Below are 23670 nucleotides of genomic sequence, written 5' to 3' on the forward strand. Positions count from 1 at the left end.
AGACAGGAAAGAAATATCAGGTAAAAATATTTTAGCATAAACTTGCCTCTCATTTCCAGTTGCGACCTATTTATGGTTTTGACATTTATTTCAATTCCATGTATAATTTTACCTTCAATGATTAAGCATTCAGAATGACAAAAGTCATGTTCATGTCACACCTATTAATTAAAACTCAAAGTGACTTTATGTTGCATTGGTCATGTTGGTATTTATCCTGTATCTGATGCTGACTGTCTACAGGGCCGAATTTACCTTTTGTTTGCCCCTTCAACATGATTGCTCCCGGATCTTTGGATCGAACTGTTACAACCCCATCCTATCCCTGTAACCTATAGGTTTTTTTCCAAGTCGCCGGTCCGCTAGACCATTGTGCCCTATAGTCTATATTTACTTTTAGTTATCTCATATAAATCATTCAGATACAGCATACCAAACCCATAAGGATAATTTTCGAAACAAAATGCACCCTCTTTTGTTCAAAGAGAAACAAGAAAAAGTTAGCATAAGATGAATTTGACATAAACCATTACACGCACTCGTATTAGACTGAGAGTGTTGATAGTAGTACTTTATTCACTTGACTCCCTAAACATTAATTGAAAAGGTATGGGGTTGGAAGGAGGAAGGAGAGTATTCTGTATAAAATCAAATAGTTACATGGATCAAGCTTGATAAGCAGAGCGGTTGTGGGGAGTATGATAGCATGTTCTCAATTAAAGAGTTATTTTGGATTTTAGCATTCTATTATATTAGGACCGGGTATGATGTTCAAACGATATCCAAGCATAGTGCAGTTTTGTCCACGGCAAATTCACCGTGACCTTTTCAGCCATAAACCCGCTTAGTGAAGATTAAACCGAAATATGCAGTACTAAACCATTATAATAATCGATTGTCCAATGCACATTTATTACCACGTGATAATATTAATCCAATGAGCGGTCGAATTGTCCGCTACGGTCGACTAATCCAATCGATAATGACGCTATTGACATGTACGGGTGGAGCTCCACTGACTGATTTTTGGGGATTTTCACTGGTTTGCTATCATTTTATTCATCAAGGCGCTCCATCGTTATTATAAGGACTATGCTAATAATTTAAAGATTGACATGTAGAAAATAAACCATACTTGATTGACAGAAAGTACTAAATTTGTACCTATTACGGTTTGGTGGCACTCTTGTTCCAAACGCGACCAAGTCAGGGCGGCCCGGTGAAGCAAAATGTGCATTGGATTAACATGGGAGTTTGGATAAGATGGTAGATTTCCTTTCTCATACAAATGCATCTATCTATATTGCGGACGCATCCGAGAAAGAGTTTACAATTCTTTTCCAGGAAACTGACTGGTCTTCTTCCTCTACATGTTCGTGGAAGCCTCATACAGATGACATCTGAAATTATTTGGTCTTTTGCTCGGTAGCAGTGGCCTGCAAATCTGGCTCGCCGTTGAGCAAGGATGGAGGACACCTGTGGAACACCATCGTAGATCTCTGCTTTGGTTTTATGTTCACGCCAGGATATATTTCGAACCCTCATCAACATCCGGGTGTAGGTACCATCAAGACGGTCCTGAAGATCTTTCTTCATTGTCCAGGTCTCACTTCCATATAAGAGGATACTCTCTATACAGGCTCTAAAGAAGGCAAGCTTGGTATTTCTTGATATGTTGGACAGCCAGATGGTGTGCAGCTTGTTGCAAGCTTTCCATGCTTGAGCTTTGCGAGTCAGAAAGTCTTTCTTGCTGTCGGCAACAAATGAACCAAGATATTTAAAGTCCGACACCTCCTTGAGTTGTGTGCCATCCCGAGAAAGGATTGGAGTTGGGTTCTTATCTCCATTAATACACATATATTCTGTCTTCTTGGTATTGAGAGAGAGGCCAACTTTGGCTGAAGCATCTTCTATAGATGACAGAAGATATTGGGCATCTTGTGATAACGTAGCTGTTAAAGCTATGTCGTCTGCGTAATCAAGATCGGTTAGATATTTGTTCTTCTCTCTGCTCGTCTTATTGGGCATGATGTCAATCCCTTTGGACTTGTTAGTGTCTATCGACTGTCTGAGGAGATAGTCTACCACTATCACAAAAAGGTAAGGGGCCAATGTGTCGCCCTGCAGGATTCCAGCAGTAGTGAGAAACTCTTCAGTTGGTCCATCAACTGTTTGTACAAAACTTGAAGGATTATCATACATTATTGCAGTAGCATTCACAATCTCCTGAGGGATCCCATAATTACGAAGAATATGCAGCATGGCCTTCCGGTTAACACTGTCGAAAGCTTTTGAGAAGTCAACAAACACAATATATGCCTGCTTGTTTGAGATTTTAAGCTCTTCTATTATCCTTCTAAGGGCTAGAATCTGTGGTGTGGTTGATCTATCCTTGCGAAAACCATTTTGGTTATACGTCTGAGAATAGGATCTAGATGAGGAGAAATCCTGTTGAGCAGCATAGTGTTATACAGCTTGGCAGCAAGTGCTGACAGTGTGATACCTCTATAATTTGATGGTTGTGAAAGATCCCCTTTCTTCGGGAGAGGTATAATTGCGGATCTTGACAAGGATTTTGGCTTATTTCCCTTCATGGTTTCATTACAGAAATCAAGCAGTTGCTGATGGAAGAGTGGGGTTTTCCAAACAATGGCTGGTATGTTGTCAGGACCAGGTGTTTTTGACTTGTTGAGCTTGCTCAGTCTTTTTTGCGGTTCCTCTCTAGTAAATGGACCAGTGTGTATTGGGAGATCGTCAGAGACGTTGCTGCTGTTAAAGAATCTTCAAGATTTACGTCTTGCTCTTGTTTCCCTAGTAAGTTGGAAAAGTGTAGAAACCAGTTGTCACGACGCTCTTCAGATGTATTGCCTTTCACTCTAACCACAGGAGCAGATTTGGTGTCAGTTATCTCCCGGAGGAGTTCCCAAGAAGCTGCCTGTTTATATTCATGATGGAGGTTGTCAAGTTGGGGACTGCTCTATAATCCGACGCTTCTATAATCCGAAGGTTCGCTAGTCCGAAGGTTCGCTAGTCCGAACATGTGTTCATAGCATTCCCTAGTCCGAATTTTAAAAGAGGTTCTTTAGTCCGAAAAAAATTTAAAAGAGGTTCTTTATTCCGACGGTTTTTTATTACGAAGGTTCTATAGAATTTTAAAAAAGGTTCCCTAATCCGAATATTAAAAGAGGTTCTTTAATCCGAATTTTAAAAACGGTTCTCTAGTCCGAATATGAAAATAGGCTCTATAGTCCGAATTTTAAAAACGGTTCTATAGTCCGAAATTGCAAAAGGGTTCTATAGTCCGAAACGGATACCGTGTTCTTTAGTCCAAATCAGTAAAAAGGCTCTATAGTCCGATTTTTTTATAACATTAACATTTACTGCACCCTCTAGCTAGATAATAGCAGAGTTTATGGTAAACGGGATGACGCTACTTTTAGCACCCCCTCATCAAAAACAAATCCTGCGTACGGGCCTGATATCCCCAACTTACTGTAAACAAAGATCCTAAAAATACGATATTTGCTCCAAAAATGTTGACATATTTTTACACCATCAGAAACGAAAAGAAAAATAATGAATGGAACGAAAATATAAAGAAACCTGAAGAAGTACAAAAAAATACACACACAAAAATATAACAAAAGAAGGAAAGACACAATGAAAGAAAATAAATGAAAGAACAAATGAAACAACTAAATAAAGACTAAAAGGAAGTTCAAATGAAAGAACAATGAATACAAAGATAATGAACAAAATACTGAACATTACAGAAAGAACAAGGAGAAGAAAGAAAGAATGTAATAAGGATAGAACGAAAGAAATTTGAATATAGAACAAACAAAAATGAGAAAGGGATTTTAAGAAAGAGCTAATGAAAAAAATATCGAACGAAATCAAGAATGAACAAATGAATGATGATTTGACAGTGAAACAAATGATGAAAATAAAATTCGGACTATAGAACCTCTTTACCAATTCGGACTAAAGGACACGGTATCCGTTTCGGACTATAGAACCCTTTTGCAATTTCGGACTATAGAACCTTTTTTTAAATTCGGACTATAGAGCCTAAGTTCCTCTGTCTTCTTTTGAATAGAGGACTCCAAAGTTTCTGTGTAGGCTTTATCAAGAGTTACTTTGGCCGATTCGAGGAGCTTTTGTGAGGCTCGGGTGGATCTAGCATTGTGTTTCATCAGAGGATGATTTAAGCACTTCCCAGCAAGTCTTGCGGTTAGCACAGCTGTGTGAGTGAACATGACACCACTGCCCGCCCACTGCATACACACGTGCATGGTCAAATTTGAATTTGGACAGATATATTTACAATAAAAACACCATCAAAAAGTTGGTCGATTTCACATTTTATGTTATCTACAGAAGGTGTGAATTATCCTTCATGCATACATCACTTTAGATCTGAAATCGACCAAGTAATAATGACACACGGGCAATTCTAAAACAACATCTTTTGCACAGAGTTCAATGGGATTTGAAAAGTAAAGTGGCAGTTGAAACTCTAGTGATAACACTTTTACAGTGCATGATGGGGCTTCCTTAAATCATCCTCTGGTGTTTCATAGATGCACTCTTTAAGACAGCTCTTGCCTCAGTGACTTTATCTGATGCAGCAATGTTGTAGGACTGCTTTGATTTTTTAGGGAGCATCTCCAGTGCAACTTCCTCATTAGCCGCAACTAAGGTATCATAAGTGGTGCTAATATTGGGTTCTTGTAGCTCATCGTGTAGAGAACTAAAGCGGTTATAGACTGCCACCACAAACCGCTCACCCAGGATGGTGTCTCTGGTAACCTTCTTCCAGTCAATACGTTTCATTGGGTCGTTCATGGAAGTATATAAGACATCTAGGTCGCCGCTTGCCTACTGATGGCTCTTAAAAGAGCCGTTAACTGAACACGCTGCCCTTGTCAACAGAAAGCAAGCAGACTTCGCATATATGCTAATGTTAAAGTTTAGGTGGCTCTGAAAAGAGCCGTTCAAATGATCATCTGACGTCATTCTGTATGATCACTGACCTCATAGGCAAGGGCAACCTATTTATTTAAAAATCACACAAAGAGGGTAAGAGGCAACTTACTTGTTTGCAAACTCGCTGCATTTGCATCAACAGAGAGGCGATGTCTGCTTTTTCTTTGATGCCATGGGGCAGTGGGTAATGGTCATCTGACGTCATTCTATATGATCACTGAACTCATAGGCAAGGGGTAGCCTATTTATTTAATAATCACACAAAGAGGAACGGGGCAAACTACCTTGTTTCAAACTCTGCGGTTACATCAACAGATAGCAGAGGTCTTCTTGTTCTCTGTTGACAAGGGACAGTCTTCAGTGAACGGCTCTCTTCATAGCCACCACTTCTTTACTTTTCTCTGTTGACAAGATGCAGTCTTCAGTGAACAGCTCTTTATATAGAGAGCTATCAGTAGGCAAGGGGCGGCCTACATGTCTAATTATTAGGTACTTTGTACTGAAGAAGTCAAAGCTTCTCCGGAGGAAAGCTTGACTGTTCCAAACTTGTTCGTCGGCAAACCCGCTAAAAAACTTGCTAAATGAAATTCGATAATGTTATTTTGAAAGTCGTGACTTGTAAATAGTATGTTTTAAAAGCACTGCAAAATACATTGTGTACTTAGTCATGTTAAGGCCAGAGTAATGGAAGACACATTCGTCCACGACCGAATTTGAGATTTTTTGATATTTATCAACACTAAGATGTATTCTTTCACTTGAAACTGATAAAATACAACTTGCTAATATTTATTCGTATTTTTGCTTGATTCATTTCACTCTTTTCAACTCTAAAAAGTCACATGGATCAAGACAGCTTAGTAAATTGGCGGGAAATAATGAGTCAGAAATGCGCGAATGCGAAATATTGTGATTACGCGCGCGATTCGCGTCGCGTGACGCGGCGCAACTCTGCGCGTATGTCCAACGCAGTCAAGGCGCATTCGGTATGTTGTTAACGCCAGCAAATGTGGTGTAAACAAAACAAAAATTTGCAGTCAAAATGCCACTTAGATTTTTTAATTATTTTGAATTTTGGCGCACTGAAAGCAGAGATTATAGATTCATTGGTGCAAAAAGATGCATATTTAGACCATGCACCAAATACAGCTTTTACAAGTGTGAAAGTCTTACCGTTTTAAAATTTAAGGACGTTTTGTGCATAATTTTGACATTTTTTTACTAAAACGTCGATTTCTCAGAGTTCACTTTTGACAATATTGTGCGATTTTTGTGACAAGATAACTCGAAAAATATACAAGCAAAGGGTAAACTTTTTGCACTATCCTTCAGAGTACATCAAAGTCTAGGGAAGGTTTTTCATTTTTTCAAAATATTTGTTTTAAACAAAAATATACACAATTATATGCAATTTTAGCTTAATAGAGTGACAAAATGTCTTTTTTCACATGTTTTTTCAATATTTCGAAAAAGAGACGAATTTCAAAAAATAAAAAAAGCTTCCCTAAGTTCATGTCTCTTCTTCATGAAAAGCTAACTGATTTTTTTTTACTCCGAACGGATTTTTTTCTAAGTTGTCACAAAAAAGTTGGGTAAAAAAGTGAATTTTGGTGATTTTTCAAAAACTTGAGATTTTGAACAAATCTGACGTCACCATGGGATTCCTTGACTCATTTCCTTTCCAAAAATGTATAGTTTTATATACTTTGGACATACAATTAAGAAATAATGAAGCTCGAAAAGGTCCATGTTCTCTCCCATTACTCTGCCCTTAAAAGAAACCATGACCTAATTCGTATTAATTATATTTCGATGAAGCAACTACAAGTAGGAACCATATCAAATTAGTTGTTCCGATAGGAAGCATGTAAAACTTATGAGCAGTAAACAGTATAGAGTATAATTATTTTCAAGCCATAATGTACGATTTCTGTCAAAATTTTAATTTTGTCATTTTATACCCAAAATGCTGAAATAGTATACAAATATTGACTGTTATGATTGTTAAAATTATAGGCCCAAGGTGATCTCAAAACCATGCTATGACAATTACTTTACATCATCTCCCTACACACCCCAATTACAGTCATGGACAAAAGTTTGGAAATTTTTATTTTTTTGCATAGCCCTATTTTTAAGTGCAGATTTGTTACCACCAATGACCCGTCAGCCATGCAAAATGGATCACGGGTGTCTGGCAAGAGTAGGAATTACCTTGAAAAATGTATTAAAAAATACAAGACGCCAGTTATATTCCGGTCTGACACTATCAGACAATATTTTTAACAGTAATAACATCACAAATTCGCAACAAACCCAAATTGTGAAAAAATCACCCCGGGCAGATTTTTGACTATTTCTCCATTTACGATCCTGCCCAAAAGTGTCTCCTTTTGACATTTGTATCTTTCAATTAAAGTCAAATGAGCACTACTACAAACCAATAAAACTGTTCCTAATATTATTGAAAACTGCATTTGATACAAAAATAAAAATATTCCAAACTTTTGTCCATGACTGTAATATTTAGCCCGTGCGGCTTATGCAGACCCCTTCCAGACCAGTCGTGGAATTTTGCGAAACTTCCATACTTAATGTCAAACCTGTAATTCGAATGGCTTTTTTCATGTACAATAAATAGGCTATAATCCAAAAACAACTTCGAGAATGCAGGTTTTAACACGTCACGCACGATCCGCATCGCCTACGCCCATTTTACCCATATCGCGAGAAAACACTACTGACCTGTATAGTAGAGAATTATGATGATTCAATAAGGTGAATTACTATTATCGTTACAGTTGGTTACAGTTTCATGCCTTTCGCTACGGTCAGTATACTGTGCATTACACAGTATATATGCAGCATATGTTTAATTGAAAGTTCCTCAAATATTTCTTTTTCTTTGAAATGCTTGTATGATCCCGGAGGTATGGTTCGCTTCGTGCTTATGATAAGTAGAAAGTAAGAGGATGGAATCAAGGCAAAGCTATTATAGGAATAATTTGTCACCAAGACCAGGAAGACCACTTCTTACAACTGGTTCAGCTCATATCCAGAGCGCCACATTTGCATGATGATGGCTTTTCATGAACTTCTGAGAAAATTATTAATAACGTGACCAACCAACGTGGCCTAATTAATAAATCTGACTTTTTCGACATGAATGTCGACCAAAAACAGTTTTCCCATCAGCATCTCCCTACACACCCCAATTCCAGTCATGGACAAAAGTTTGGAATTTTTTTAATTTTTTGCATAGCCCTATTTTTAAGTGCAGATTTGTTACCACCAATGACCCGTCAGCCATGCAAAATGGATCACGGGTGTCTGGCAAGGTCTTAGGTACCATTCCATATTACACAATACGTAATGTAGGACAATGGCTTCTTATGCCTGACCAATGAAACATCGGGCGTCCTTTTCGCAGTTATTTTAGCAATATGATTCATAAGGTTACATTGGCTTTTGCATTACCGTGTGAAGAAACCAGCTTTACTTTGTTGCATCCGTCTGTTGTATACGATATTTCTGATCACGTGGTGCGAGTTGAGCGCAGATTTATACGCCCGCGTCATTGACTTACGTAATCTTGGTTACAAACAGAAGGATATTAGTACTGCTTTAGGAATTACGTAAGATGCAGTTTCTAAAATTTTAAAGATACGTCGAGAGACCGGAGCTTCTACACCTAGACCAAGGTCAAGTCGGCCCCGAAAGACAACCGCCAGGGAAGCAGGGAAGACCGATATCTCCTGAGACCTTGCCGCAATGGCGGCACGAAGCCTGCATCTCGAGAGGTACGTATCCCGCAGGCTAGGTAACATGGACAACCAACTAATCACCCTTCGGGAACTTAAACACGCCCTCATTGCTTGCTGGCGAGATATTCCACAAGGAACCGTGGCATACCTGGTCGAGGGAATGTCACGTCGAGTACATGACCTTGAGCTGGCAAGGTGTGGACACACCAAATATTGAGTTGTGTTTTCTCAAGCAAGAGACTTATCTGAACATGTCACAGTGAGAGTTTAAGTTTTTGTTTAAACGATAAAGTCTGCTAGTAGTGTCTTTAATCTCATTTTGTGATACAAAGAGACCGTCAAATAGTGTTTCGATTGTGTGATCATTCCATTGTAATGCACTTCCTCGGGTAATTGTTTGTTTAATTAACAAACTGTGTGATGTAAACATCAAAGGACATTTGTGACGTGTCATGTCAAAAGGGGACACTTTTGGGCAGGTTATCAATTTTGCGGTTTTTACATATCTTAAATATAGAGATATTTTGCTCAACAACGCCGCTTTCCCCAATGAAATCGGACATTCCTAAGCGAAGATATTGAGTTCGTCAGTTATGGAATTATAAAATTGGAAATTGAGATATCGGCCTTTAAAATAGAGTAGGAATTACCTTGAAAAATGCATCAAAAAATACAAGACGCCAGTTATATTCCGGTCTGACACTATCAGACAATATTTTTAACAGTAATAACATCACAAATTCGCAACAAACCCAAATTGTGAAAAAATCACCCCGGGCAGATTTTTGACTATTTCTCCATTTACGATCCTGCCCAAAAGTGTCTCCTTTTGACATTTGTATCTTTCAATTAAAGTCAAATAAGCACTACTACAGACCCATAAACCTGTTCCTAATATTATTGAAAACTGCATTTGATACAACAAAAACTTTTGTCCATGACTGTAATATTTAGCCCGTGCGGCGTATGCAGACCCCTTCCAGACCAGTCGTGGAATTTTGCGAAACTTCCATACTTAATGTCAAACCTGTAATTCGAATGGTTTTTTCATGTACAATAAATAGGCTATAATCCAAAAATAACTTCGAGAATGCAGATTTTAACACGTCACGCACGATCCGCATCGCCTACGCCCATTTTACCCATATCGCGAGAAAAAACACTACTGACCTGTATAGTAGAGAATTATGATGATTCAATAAGGTGAATTACTATTATTGTTACAGTTGGTTACAGTTTCATGCCTTTCGCTACGGTCAGTATACTGTGCAATACACAGTACAGTTTATATGCAGCATATGTTTAATTGAAAGTTCCTCAAATATTTCTTTTTCTTTGAAATGCTTGTATGATCCCGGAGGTAGGGTTCGCTTCGTGCTTATGATAAGTAGAAAGTAAGAGGATCGAATCAAGGCGAAGCTATTATAGCCATAATTTGTCACCAAGACCAGGAAGACCACTTCTTACAACTGGTTCAGCTCATATCCAGAGCGCCACATTTGCACGATGATAGCTTTTCATGAACTTCTGAGAAAATGATTAATAACGTGACCAACAACATGCGTATCTGTGCTTACATGTCATGGCTATTACCAAGCTCGGCCTAATTAATAAATCTGACTTTTTCGACATGAATGTCGACCAAAAACAGTTTTCCCGTGATTTTATCGTTTCCTATTCCTTTGCTACCTTCTTCCTCGGGAAATCTAAGGACATTTGTATTCCCTTCCGCTTGTTGATATACCGTACATTGATAATGATCAGAAGACATCCAATCTACCAAAAAACGTTTCAAAATTAATGTAAAAGATGCACCGAATTGAATGCTTTCCTCTGTGTCTTTTCATCATTTTTCAAATTTGGTTCCATCTAGCATTTATGGAATTTGAATTTTATATGTTGCTCGCATAGTTTCCGTTAACATGTTTTGGTATTTACATACTAAAGATACCCTTACAACATTTTAAAATTAAATACAAAAGTGGGAAATTCGAACGGCATGGAAGAGAAGATGTGAGATTTTTTACATATATAAAATCACTTTTTTTTCAAGCTTTGTAACACTTCTAATTTTTGTGTGTTTATATCGCCAGCCTGCTACGCTAATTGTAATTTTGAGAACAAAGTACAAAATATGGTTCAAGCATGCATTTAAACATATTTATTCACCAATCTTTGCACAAGAACAAATAATAATGATACTAATAAAAGGGAATAGTCCGAAATAATTAGGATGATTACGTAACTGATGCATGCTTGAACCACATTTTGTTCTTTGTTCTCAAAATTACAAAAAGGAACTTAGGCAATGAGCGTAGCAGGCTGACGATAAAGCAGTCCTCTAATGAACAACGTGGCTATTAATGAATTACAACAGTAATTACGATGGGGATGTATGAATTAAGTCACTCGTGTAATAATCGTGTTTTACAATCCTATAACTTAATTAGGATAATTACCATTCAAGAATGTATTTGGTCTACTTTGGTGGCAGGCCTCTTTGACCCTGTGAACATGGTGAAGTAGAAAGCTGGTAAAAAACGCCTTGTGAAAAAATAAATTGTCCGACCACCTTCAAACAAAAGCATTATTATTATTTTTAGGTATTCGATGGGAATTTTCGCGGCCAAAGAAAGCCAGCAAATGCAATTTAATACACCTTTAATTTCGCATACTCCTAAAATTAAGAACACTGCCTACGGCTTTGCCTTCTGTTCCATTTTTTCCTGAAACAAACCTATTTTGGACTAATAATTGATAAAAACATCACACAATGAACATTAAACACACACAAAGAATATTCAGAAAGCCGCCTTGTTTCTAATAATTAGGAAGCAATGTTTTATTACACTCACCCATTAACGATTAGTGACCAGCACATACGAACTACGATTTCATTGATATAACAATAAAGATAAAAATACATTGTGATATTTACACCAATTACATGTATCGGTTTATTTTTGGATACACAAAAATATGTACACAATCCTTTGTTAAATTAACACTTCTTAACAATCAGGTAAATTTTACACACAGTTTTCTGCAAAACTTTTCTTTGTGTATTGATCAAAAATACGAAGCGCCCACCTCTCTTTATGTTTATAGCTGAATTCCTATCAATTTATGGCGAAATATTTGTATATTTATTTTAGTACATGTTCTGCTCCAATCGAAAACAAAAGCACCAATTAAAAACTTAAGATATCATTAACATTGAAGGCTTTTGGTCACTTTATATTCATCTTTGTGTGGTTCTGTTTTTGGTCCATGTCTAATGTTAGCATGGCTAGGGTCCCAGCAAACACAAAAATGTTTTTAAAACGTTATAAACAGATTTTTGTTTTGGTCAAAATGCTTTAATAACATTTAAATGACGGGTTATATAAACATTGTGTAAAGGTTATGGAAACATTTCAAAAAGTTTTATATGAAAAATACTATACTGCTGTTCAAATGTTATTATAAAATATTTTTGCAAACATTTGTACATAATATAATGTACGTTGTTAACACTTGAATAACATTATGTCAGAACATTTTGTAGCATGTTAAGTTTTTGAATGTTATTAAAACGTTATACCTATTACATAGCCCGACATTTAAACGCTTTCTGAAATACACCGTGAGAATTGTTTATATTCATTTAATTCTTCTTAGTGTAAAGATAAAGTCGTGATTGTTGATGATCAATTGTTTTAAAGCTTCCGTTTTGTTCAAGTCATCTTTTAAAACTTTGTGTTAAATTTGGTTTCCCTTATTCGTATACTGTACCCTAGGAAAATTTCAATGATGCTATAAAAATTGGATTTAAAAAAAGGTAAAGGAATCGAACCTGCATTTTTTACAGAACGGAGTGCCCATCTCTCTTTCGTTAGTGATTAGCGACCACTTTAAACCTTTTAGTATATTGAGTCATGAAAAGCCGATATCAATCTTTATACACGCACGCACTCACCCCTCGATGGGGAAACATTTACGCACCATTTGGAGGGTGCCCCCTTTCGGAAGGATGACATGTCTACTTGTGGCATAATATATCTCAAGTTGTTGCCTCATCATAATTCATATCGTTTAATAGAGTGTTCTATAAACTTTTGGTCAACTTTTATGCAAGCATTTGAAAAATATTTGCATCATTGGGTGACTTGCACTATTTTATTACATGCAAGGAGAATTAATGGAACATTTCTTTTGACATCTTTGTAACAGGGGAAAGCAAAACAATAATCTGTATTATATGTTCTTTTCATTATCTAAATCAATATATTATTGAAAAATAACACTTTGCTGTTTTGGAAAAGTTCATTCTACAGATCATATACTTTGAAAACTTGCTTGATTTATTGTTGTTAATGAGTTATGTACGTTTTACAAAAGAAAAGTGTTGTTGTTATTTCAGCACTCGTTACAATATAATTCAAGAACCAAAAGACCTGCAAAATTATATCTGTGATATTTGAATTCTTCTATACACTCGCTATGAAATGATCAATGCAAATTTTGCCAAACCTCACTAAATAAATGTCGGTGATTTAACGTGCGCTACACCTAAGTACCAGCACACTTCAACAATTATTCCGCTGCCATTAGGATATATCAGAATCATTTCCGCTTCCACAAGTCCAGGTTCTCTCAGCTGACTTAGATTGTGATTACCCCCAGCAGCTCCCCCATTTTACACCTGGGTGGAGTGAAGCAATTGGGAATTGAGCCGTCTTGCCCAAGGATGCAACACACTGGCCGTGGTGAGGCTCGAACCCACAACCTTTCGATTATGAAGCTCGCGCCCTAACCATTGGACCACCGTGCTTAAGAAAGATGATGTGAACATATTGGCTAAATAAAATTGGTGATGTGAACTACCATTTGAAAGATGATGTGAACTACCAAATCGCAACAGTTTAAAATAGTTGATGACCTTAAGCACACATTTTTTACAAATTGATGCAAACCTGAGGATGAAGAGAGTTTATACAAATTTATACAGTCTTAAGCCTGCATTTGATCGATGCTTCACATTCTTTATGAAGAAGAAAGAAAGAACAGTTTACCAACCCAAACTGTTACAATTAAACAAGACAACAAATAAAGACAAATCCGACCGGCACACAACCCAACTTGAGGAAAAAAAATGCAAGAGATTGTGCCGACATGGGATTCGAACCCACGACCTTCCGATCTCTAGGTGGACATTCTATCCATTAGGCTACCAACTCCCACTGATAAACGGTGGTTAAAACTGGGTCTAATGTGAGCAGTCGGGGTATACAATACACACAAACAAATATTACGCAAGTACACAAGTACAGGAGATCATTACTGATGCTTAATCGTTTCCCCAGCATAAAACAAGTAAAGTCCTACACATCCTGCATGCACAAGAACGAATAAACACAATGGGGAACGCTATAAGAGGAAACTGAATAAGATTAATAAGAAAGAAAGAACAGTTTATGCTGCTCACATTAGACCCAGTCTTAACCACCGTTTATCAGTGGGAGCTGTTAGCCTTATGGATAGAACGTCCGTCTAGAGATCGGAAGGTCGTGGGTTCGAATCCCTATGCAGAATGGACGGGAGAAATGGTACCGGTAGTTAACTTCATTAAAATAATTATGATATCTGTACTTTAATTTACATTGGGTTATCTCATATACAATGTGGTCTATTATGTATATGTTGTCGTCTAAATATCTGTACAATTAAAATGGCCCTAATTGGCCATGTTCATTATAAGAATGGGAAAAAGGCAAAGAAAATAAATAGGGATTTTTTTATAAATGTATTCATTATTGATTATTGAAAACTCTATGACTTTATTACAAGTTACTGTACTTCATAATCTTCATTCTTTGTGATAACATTCTACTTACTGACATATAAACGATGGAAATTCATGAACAAATTAAGTACAAAAGTATAAAATATTTACTCAACATTTCATTCTTAAATTATGCTCTAATAATATTCTAATTATTTGAATATACCAAAGCATACTTTGAATATACAGAGTATCCCAATAAACAATTATAAAGGTGCTTCTATTTAGCTTAGTAGGTTGGGGTCAGTTACGATATTTTTAATTACAATTACAGTTATAGTGTATAGTTAGAATACATTAGCCTAACTGTAATTGTACTTGGCAAAGCATAATTAACCCTGGCCATACTCTTTTATAAATGCGTTAATTCCACATACTACTTTGGTAAAATGTCACAACTATGTAAATGAGTTATTTCCATTGATTTCTTCTGTTTCGGACGTACTAGTATTGTTTAGGCATTTCGTTTGCCTGTTTGTGACAAACCGTCTTCGTCTTATTATTTTCATTTGTGTTCAACGGAATAATTCATCCATGTATGATCTCAGTTTAAATATAATATATGTTGTTAATCATGATAAACTAACGAAGCCACAGAAGGGACATAGTAAAAATATCTTTTTTTTTGTGATCAGCAAAAAATGTTTGTTACTGATCACATAAAAATATTTTCACTATGTCCCTTCTATGGCTTCGTTTAAACCCATTCAGTTGGACTCGAAATTATACATGTTTATAACAAGTATACTTCTCCGTAGTCCACTTACCCATTTGCATACTGACTATTACATTTTACATAATAGTCGTACTCTGGCTACTAGTTTTTAAACAGAGGGAGTAAGATCAGAGGTGAAAATCCATCAATTGTACACAAATTAATACAAAGCAGAGTGTTATGTAAACTGTAATAGCCAGAGTATGCACAATGGCCAAGTGGGCTTTGGAGAAGTCTTCTTTGTTCATTTTAACGTCTTTTTCCATAAAACGTAAAATTCTGTAATTTTAGTAACAAATTCGAGCGATGCTCAAGAAGAGTTATTTTAGTATGTTACATTTAATAAATGATTAAAAGGACCGCTTTTTACCATGTTAAAAAAAGAAAAGAGAAAAGAGGCTGTAAGGAGAATTAAAAAACACCACGCAGGCCACTAACGTGATTGACTATATAATAGATGATGCTGAGGCACATAAGATTAGAAGATATCTTTCCATGATAGCCCAAATCGTTTTCTAGAAGGATAAATACAGTTCAGAATATAATAGCCATTGGCCATTGGCATTGTTCTTTATTGTGACACCCTGTATATGCGGTATATTGACAAAAATAGAGCTCAGAATGAATCACATTTAACCAAGGCGTGGTTGGTTATAAAAAATAATACATGTATTATCAACCATCCAGACTTAGTCAATTTGGTTAGAATAAAGTCCTAGAATTAAAATGTCTAGTTTCAAGGCACGTCTAAACCCTTATGTCTGACTTTTGAAACAAGTTTTGAAATGACAAGTCCAGCAAAACTCAAAACTCCGACAATTCCAACTGCAGCAACCAATAGTAAAACCGCTGATAACCCATTATATTTATTCAATACCGGATTCCCTACCGTTTCCCCGTCGCCGGTGTTGCCAAGGGCATTTCCGTCAATATGGACACTAGAATCAACGGGTTTATCTTTCACTACTTCTACTTCATTCCCAATAATTCCAGACACTGTCGTGGCAGTATCAATCGTTCTGGCATTCCCCAGCTCTAAACCTGCAAGAACATTTGTTTCCTCCTCTGCCGCCTCCAGTGGGTTATTTCCTGAAATCTCTGCTACGTAATCTTCATCATCTCCAGGGATGTCCCCATCTTCAACTCCAGAGATGACTTCAGCTCCTCCTGTAACATCATTTGGTTCTTCCTCCACAAAAATGATATCATTGTCAATGTTATTATTTTCCACTACCCAGGAATCTGAGCTTAATAGTGCTTCTTCAATTGACGGTACAAATTCTGAGCCTTCAGAGTCTATGTACGTGTCAAATGATGAGCCATATGATGTTTTTAGTTCTATGATTTGTGCACCACTACCTTCTTGATCGGATGGCTGTTGAAGAGCCCCTCCTGAACCTTCCAGGTCATTCTGAGCAGCTACTAATACTGTGAAGAAAAAAGGAAAACAATATATTAAAATAATATTTAAAAAGATACCGGGTGTCCCAAAAGTAACTTAACATTGTGAATTTGCCATAACTTGCGTTGGGTTAATAGTGTTGTTACAAAAATTGCACAGTATGTAGATAATTCTTTTAGAAATGTTATGATACCAAACATGCCTATGTGGTCATGACCCTTTGGCATGATATTAACGGATATCTACCGTACCGTAAAACCCACTTTTATAATCGCAAAATAAGTCTCGTCATTTGAGACGTGATAACACGATATAACGTGTTATCGTTTTAAAATCTGTTTTGTTTAATTTTGCTGTGTTTGTTTATTGTTTGTTTGTTTTTTTGGTTTTCAATGCGTAATCTTCATTTCTTTTTTATCTGGATTTTATATGGTAACTGCTTAAGATCTTTTCTGAGGATTCGATGAACAGTTGTATGCGGTACGTTGTTCTCCATTAAAAGTCGACATACGGATCGCCTTGGGCTTTTCGCCACCGCTCTTCGTATGACATCGATGTTTGTAGCCGATCTTCCTGTTCTTCCACGTCCTGCCCGAGATAGATCATGAACAGATCCAGTTGATAGGAATTTCTGCACTAGCTGCTTGATTGTATTTCTGCTGGGTGCATAATTTACATTAAAATGTTCCTTAAGCTTTGCTTGAGTGAGTTTGTCCGACGTTGTCTCGGCAACGAACCATACCATCTGAATCCGTTGATCTATAGGAAATTTATCTTCACTTTGTTTTAAAGTAAAATTTAATATTGTCAATATATCCTAATTCTAATCTAAAACAGCAGTCACGCTATGCCATGTACTCCATGAATGTTCTTACCTAAATGTAGCGTGTGCAGTGAGTGAACCAACTCTATTGTTCAGGGAAGCACATCATTCATGTGCTTGAACAAAGAACATATGAACTTGCTTTTGTGGGTTTGATACACACATGTGTACAGTCGCACAAAAAGGTCAAGGGGTCATCAATAATGCTGTTTTTTGGTATCAGAATAATTCTAAAAGATCAATCTATGTGAATATGTTCTCCGGTTTGGTATGAAGTAGGTAATATTTGAGATATGACAAATTCACAATGTTAAGTTACTTTTGGGACACGCTGTAGTTTCTTTGATAAACAACGATTGTTCTTGAACGGTAATATATATGTGACGTGTCATGTCAAAAGGAGACACTTTTGGGCAGGAACGTCAATGGAGAAATAGCCAAAAATCTGTCCGGGGTGATTTTTTCACAATTTGGGTTTGTTGCGAATTTGTGATGTTATTAATGTTTAAAATATTGTCTGATAGTTTCAGACCAGAATATACCTGGCATCTTGTATTTTTTGAGACATTTTTCAAGGTAATTCCTACTCTCAACATTGTAAATAATATTTTTAAAGGCCGATATCTCAATTTCCAATTTTATGATACCAAAACTTACGAACTCAATATCTTCGCTATAGGAATGTCCGATTTCCTTGGGGAAAACGGCGTTGTGGAGCAAAATATCTCTATTATGATATGTAAAAACCTCAAAATTGATAACCTGTCCCAAAGTGTCTCCTTTTGACATGACACGTCACATATTATCAGGAGTTTGGAATTTTAAGTTCCTTGGATTTCGGTATGCCCAGAAACTGCAGTGTCTGGGTAAAATATCGGCTTACGCAATTGTTGGTAATACAGTATGGACTACCGAACTTTTTACACTTTTTAACTGTTTAACCTTCAAAATTACACAGATGCATGTATAATAACATTTTTGACAAAATCGATGTTTGGTTCAATTTTTAGTTACAAACTACTCCATATTTTAAAACAACTGTGTTACCCTGCAGAATATTATCCGTATTTCTAAGCGTGTAGTATATTTTGGTGAAACATTAGTTGATCTCTTATATCATTTTGTGTACTAGTATTTTGGAAGTTGTCTTTGTAGCTCGTGCATTATGTAACAGTAATATTGTCAATGCCTGTTTGTAATAATATGATAAACAGGTCTACTTTACATCCAGGCCTGCAACAAATGCCGTCTCTGTTGATTAGTGGTGTTTCTAGTTTGGCTTGTAATTGGAAGGCTAATTTGATAAGGAGGGGAAACCCCGTTTACATTACTTATACTTCCGAATTTTAGAGTGGAAATACAACTATTTCCTGTCATTTTATTTTGTATTGACTAGCTATGAAAAAAATGCTGACTCTTTAATTTTCACAACAATACGATGATAGTATATTTAGTTCCGTTCACTTATTAACATCTTAATCATGATTTCCACTTACTTTAAGAAAATAAGTGAGAAAAAATATTAGATATACGAGGGGCGGCCAGTAAGTAATGAAAGTTGTCTTGAAAACGAGTATATTGCCGTCATTTTAGCTCATTGACAGAAGGGGCTTTCTATATTTTTGCATTTTGCTTACCCCGTCGCAGTTACCATCATCGCAGTGATATTGTCACAAACCCCTCACGGAAATATCCTGCGCCTCCTCGAGCCACTTCCGGTCCTGCCGGGACTCGAACCCACGACCCTGGGTTTAAGAGGCGAGAGCGCTAGCGTATAGACCAAAAGAGGACTTCCCCGTCAGGTCTATAACACTAACGCACTTATACCTCCGTGACATGCTCCCCCTCCTCGTAAGGCGCGTCCTCGCGCCTTACTTCCTCTGTTTAAACTGGTCGTCCTTGATACAAGGCATACTCGGCCAGACTGGTCGTCCTTGATACAAGGCATACTCGGCCATCCATTTTTGTGAACCCCTAACCCTTTCCGATTCCGATGGGTGATCCCCCTGGTGTTAAGAAACACCAGGGACCACCGCTGCCACCATTTTTTCACAAACCCCTCACGGAAATATCCTGCGCCTCCTCGAGCCACTTCCGGTCCTGCCGGGACTCGAACCCACGACCCTGGGTTTAAGAGGCGAGAGCGCTAGCGTATAGACCAAAAGAGGACTTCCCCGTCAGGTCTATAACACTAACGCACTTATACCTCCGTGACATGCTCCCCTCCTCGTAAGGCGCGTCCTCGCGCCTTACTTCCTCTGTTTAAACTGGTCGTCCTTGATACAAGGCATACTCGGCCAGACTGGTCGTCCTTGATACAAGGCATACTCGGCCATCCATTTTTGTGAACCCCTAACCCTTTCCGATTCCGATGGGTGATCCCCCTGGTGTTAAGAAACACCAGGGACCACCGCTGCCACCATTTTTTCACAAACCCCTCACGGAAATATCCTGCGCCTCCTCGAGCCACTTCCGGTCCTGCCGGGACTCGAACCCACGACCCTGGGTTTAAGAGGCGAGAGCGCTAGCGTATAGACCAAAAGAGGACTTCCCCGTCAGGTCTATAACACTAACGCACTTATACCTCCGTGACAATATAACTCATAAAAAATGTTTGTCCGGTTTGTAGTGCGCGTTTGGATCCCGTGGTCACGGATAAAAGTGTTATAAATTAATAAAATCTTAATACTTGTGTTCTAGGCTAAAATACAACAATACCTCATTTCAGCATCTTTTTTCCCTTATAAATCGACTAATTTTCAGCCAGTGACTGTTTTACATAGACCATTGTTTTTATGCTAATGCTGTTACGTAATCAAGTGTGCGATATAATTTTTGCATGTGTTGTTTGAAAGACAAAGGTAAAATGTTTATGTGATCATAGAGACATGTCTTCAAAATAATATGGGGTCACAAGACAAATTTCATTACACCTAATACTCACACCCATCCGTCTAAGTTTCCTGATTATTAGATCTTAATTCGATTTAATTGAAGCTTTGTCATGTGGTTCAGCTGTAAACAATATACGCATCTAGCACGCGTACAATATTATTTTGCAAAGGATCAAGTAGTATTCCCCGTGATCTTATAGATTCCCTTAACATATTTCAAAACATCAACCTATTGTTCAATAGTAATTTTTCAGTTTAAAAAAAATCTGCAAGCAAGATGTTGCTTAAAATTAAGTTAATACAAGGATGAGACAAACAGTTTTTTGTTATTATTAATATAATTCTTAATTTGTACAAGCAAAATAAGAACTCACTGGAAAACATGTGGACGGCTTTTTGAATATCTATAAGAGACATAGAATTTGCTTTTATGTGGGCCATGAAATAGGGTGGGGACATCAGAAAATCAGAAAACAGCTCAAAGTGAATTATATTATAATAGGCCTAATAACCAATTTTGACTGGCTCAGGAAACTTGTTTTTTCTTTACCTTAGTAATGTTAAGGTAACTTATTAAGGTGGTATACCAGGGATAGGGTGCTATAAATACTCTGGAGTTTCATTTAGTTGCTTGTGTGTGCGCGCATGTCCGAATGTAAACCCTTGTGTGAACATTTACTATGTGTAGGCCTAGAACACAAGTATTAAGATTTTATTTAATTTATAACCCTTTTAACCGGACAAACATTTTTAATGAGTTATATCACTGCGAAAATGGTAACTGCGACGGGGTAAGCAAAATGCAAAAAAATAAAAAGTCCCTTCTGTCAATGAGCTAAAATAACGGCAATATACTCGTTTTCAATTGAACTTGGATCATAGCCATAATGTCGTGCATGTAGGCCTTATTATACATACACACATGTGTAACTATACTTGTTTTACTATTACAGTCATTGTTTTTGACCTTCAAAACTTCCTGTCTTTCCTAAAACTGTACTTTGTGATATATAGATGGCTCCTATATGTACTATTAAAATGGTAAAGCAATGTATGGTGCATGTAAGAGTTTTTAGTTGCATATAAAAATACATTCCAGTTCCATCTCTTCATTACCCTAAGAACTTATCACATTTACAGGTTTGGGTCTCAGACGTCATATATGCGGTAATTTTTATTCAAGATTAAAATGGCTAGGGATTGGTATCTTAAGACGGGCGTAAACCGTAATAAAATATCTGGGGTAAATACGCTGCTTAATTTTGGAACGGGCTTGCCGCAGCGATAAAGTCACAACTTGTAATTACATATCCTATTTTGAAATCCTACATTTGTCAATTTTCTATTATTTTTTGTTGTTGTTAATATTACATGTACCATTTTAAAAGTCGTTGGAATAGAGTCACGTGTTTTATGGCTTTCCTGAAATACAAACTAACAAGTCCCGGTAACAAGTATACGTATCAATGACAAACCCGACAGGCATATGGAATTTGCAGAAGTTATACTTTTTATGAATGAAAATAACTATTAAATGCATATGAAACTTACCTAAAAGCAGCTGCAACAATAGCAATATTTTCCTGGTGATCATGTTGTATTTAAATACCCTGCTTTCAGCACTGCTAAGAACAAAACCGGTCAAAAACCTGTACACTATACAATAAAGTTCCTATGACACGAAGATAAACATGCAGGTTACGTACACGGGACGTTCCAAGCTTTGTGACAGGGGCGTATTACATGTTTTCTAATAGTGAGTAAGTGGTATTGATTACTACCGGTAGAAAATTATGTCCATCCTGAAATAAATTTTGAAATGTCTAGTTTCTGGGCAAAGACCGTGAGGTTCGTGTGTGACACGAGGATATAATTAAACTTGCTTCAATATGTTTAGTTCAGTAAACCCCCATCGCGAAAAGGAAATGTCTTTATCAAAGCATGTTAAGTGTCTGTTGTATTCATTACTGGAAATCCTTATATTTAGGTGTATTGGAGTTAAGTTTTTGCAATTTTTTAGATATTTATCACTACCACAGGAAACCATGTATATTCCAGTTAAAATTGTATGCGTGGATGGAAATTACAATATTGACCATTAATTAATTTGTAATTGATTGAATTAATAATAAATAAATAACTTGATTTATTTATTTCCTAGATTTACCCCTGCATTTTAATTGAATTGTTAACATTACCATTGTTAATAACAATTATTTGTGTACCTGAACACAAACGAAACAGTTAGATAGGTAACTTAATTAACTAGATTGAAAGGAATAGTATAAAATATAGAATATGGGTAGCTTTTCGACTTGGCTTCATGTTCAATAGACCTATTTAAGAGTATGAATTAATAGCCCAAGTAGAATTTCGCATTCGCTTATAACATGTATAAAACAATGGATTTTAACATCGACAATCTAGGAGTTTATGCTTTGAGAGAAACAGTTTTAATAAGTGAACGGCGCTTTCGTGATGCGAGAAGAAAGTACCTACTTACCACTTACAGCTACTTAGTATATATTATATCATATATAGGCTAAAAACTATTTGCTTAAGCATGCCAGGCACCTGTATAGGAACAGTTCGTATTTATCCAAGGTGAGCCTATTTCCTTTGATCTCTATTTGAAGCTTTTTGAGAGGAAGGACGATAAGACTGCACAAAAGTACTCTAACATGATTAATACAAGGGCAATATAGTAATCATTAATTCTCTTGATGTTATTTTGCATACCCGGCATATCATAGCATGATGATATAAACCAAGTCACGTTGCTACTAATAATGGCTCATCTTAATTGAAGTAACAGTAATTTTCATGACGGGTTTATTTTGCATATACATCCAAGCAAACTGTGCTGTTTAAAGCCTTTTTTACCACACCACTAAATCTGATGTATTTGACACCGATGTTTAAATCCAAGTGTCTGTTATCTTCATTTAATTATATGTATACCATACCAGTACATGTTACTAGTTTAATTGTCCGCAGTCTCGTTAATTATGTCAACGCACATTGTGAAGAGCTATGGTGACACTGGACAGCCTTAGCGAACTCCTCCATATAATTATATTGGGATCTCCGTCAGCTGCTCTCAAAACTGCATATTGTACAGTGAGCAACGATAGCGTGTTGAGATTATGGGTTTTTCATGTGCTTGATTCCAGAGGGGCGTAAGTTAATAACAGAAACAGCCATGCAGAAATGAATGAACTCAATGATTATCGTATACTTATAATAGAATATCGATCCA

General features: G+C 36.8%; 1 protein-coding gene across 1 annotated transcript; it reads right to left on the bottom strand.

Moving 5' to 3' along the window:
• Positions 1–11553: 11553 nt before the first annotated feature.
• LOC140152923 (uncharacterized) lies at positions 11554–22209 on the bottom strand. Its single transcript, XM_072175462.1, has 2 exons — positions 21963–22209; positions 11554–16720 (listed from the first exon to the last, which is right to left on the bottom strand). The coding sequence occupies exons 1-2, from the start codon at positions 22003–22005 to the stop codon at positions 16029–16031; spliced, it is 735 nt and encodes a 244-aa protein (XP_072031563.1). The 5' UTR covers positions 22006–22209; the 3' UTR covers positions 11554–16028.
• Between the last annotated feature and the right edge of the window lie 1461 nt (positions 22210–23670).

Source organism: Amphiura filiformis, chromosome 5 (assembly GCF_039555335.1).
Source record: "Amphiura filiformis chromosome 5, Afil_fr2py, whole genome shotgun sequence".
NCBI lineage: Eukaryota > Metazoa > Echinodermata > Ophiuroidea > Amphilepidida > Amphiuridae > Amphiura > Amphiura filiformis.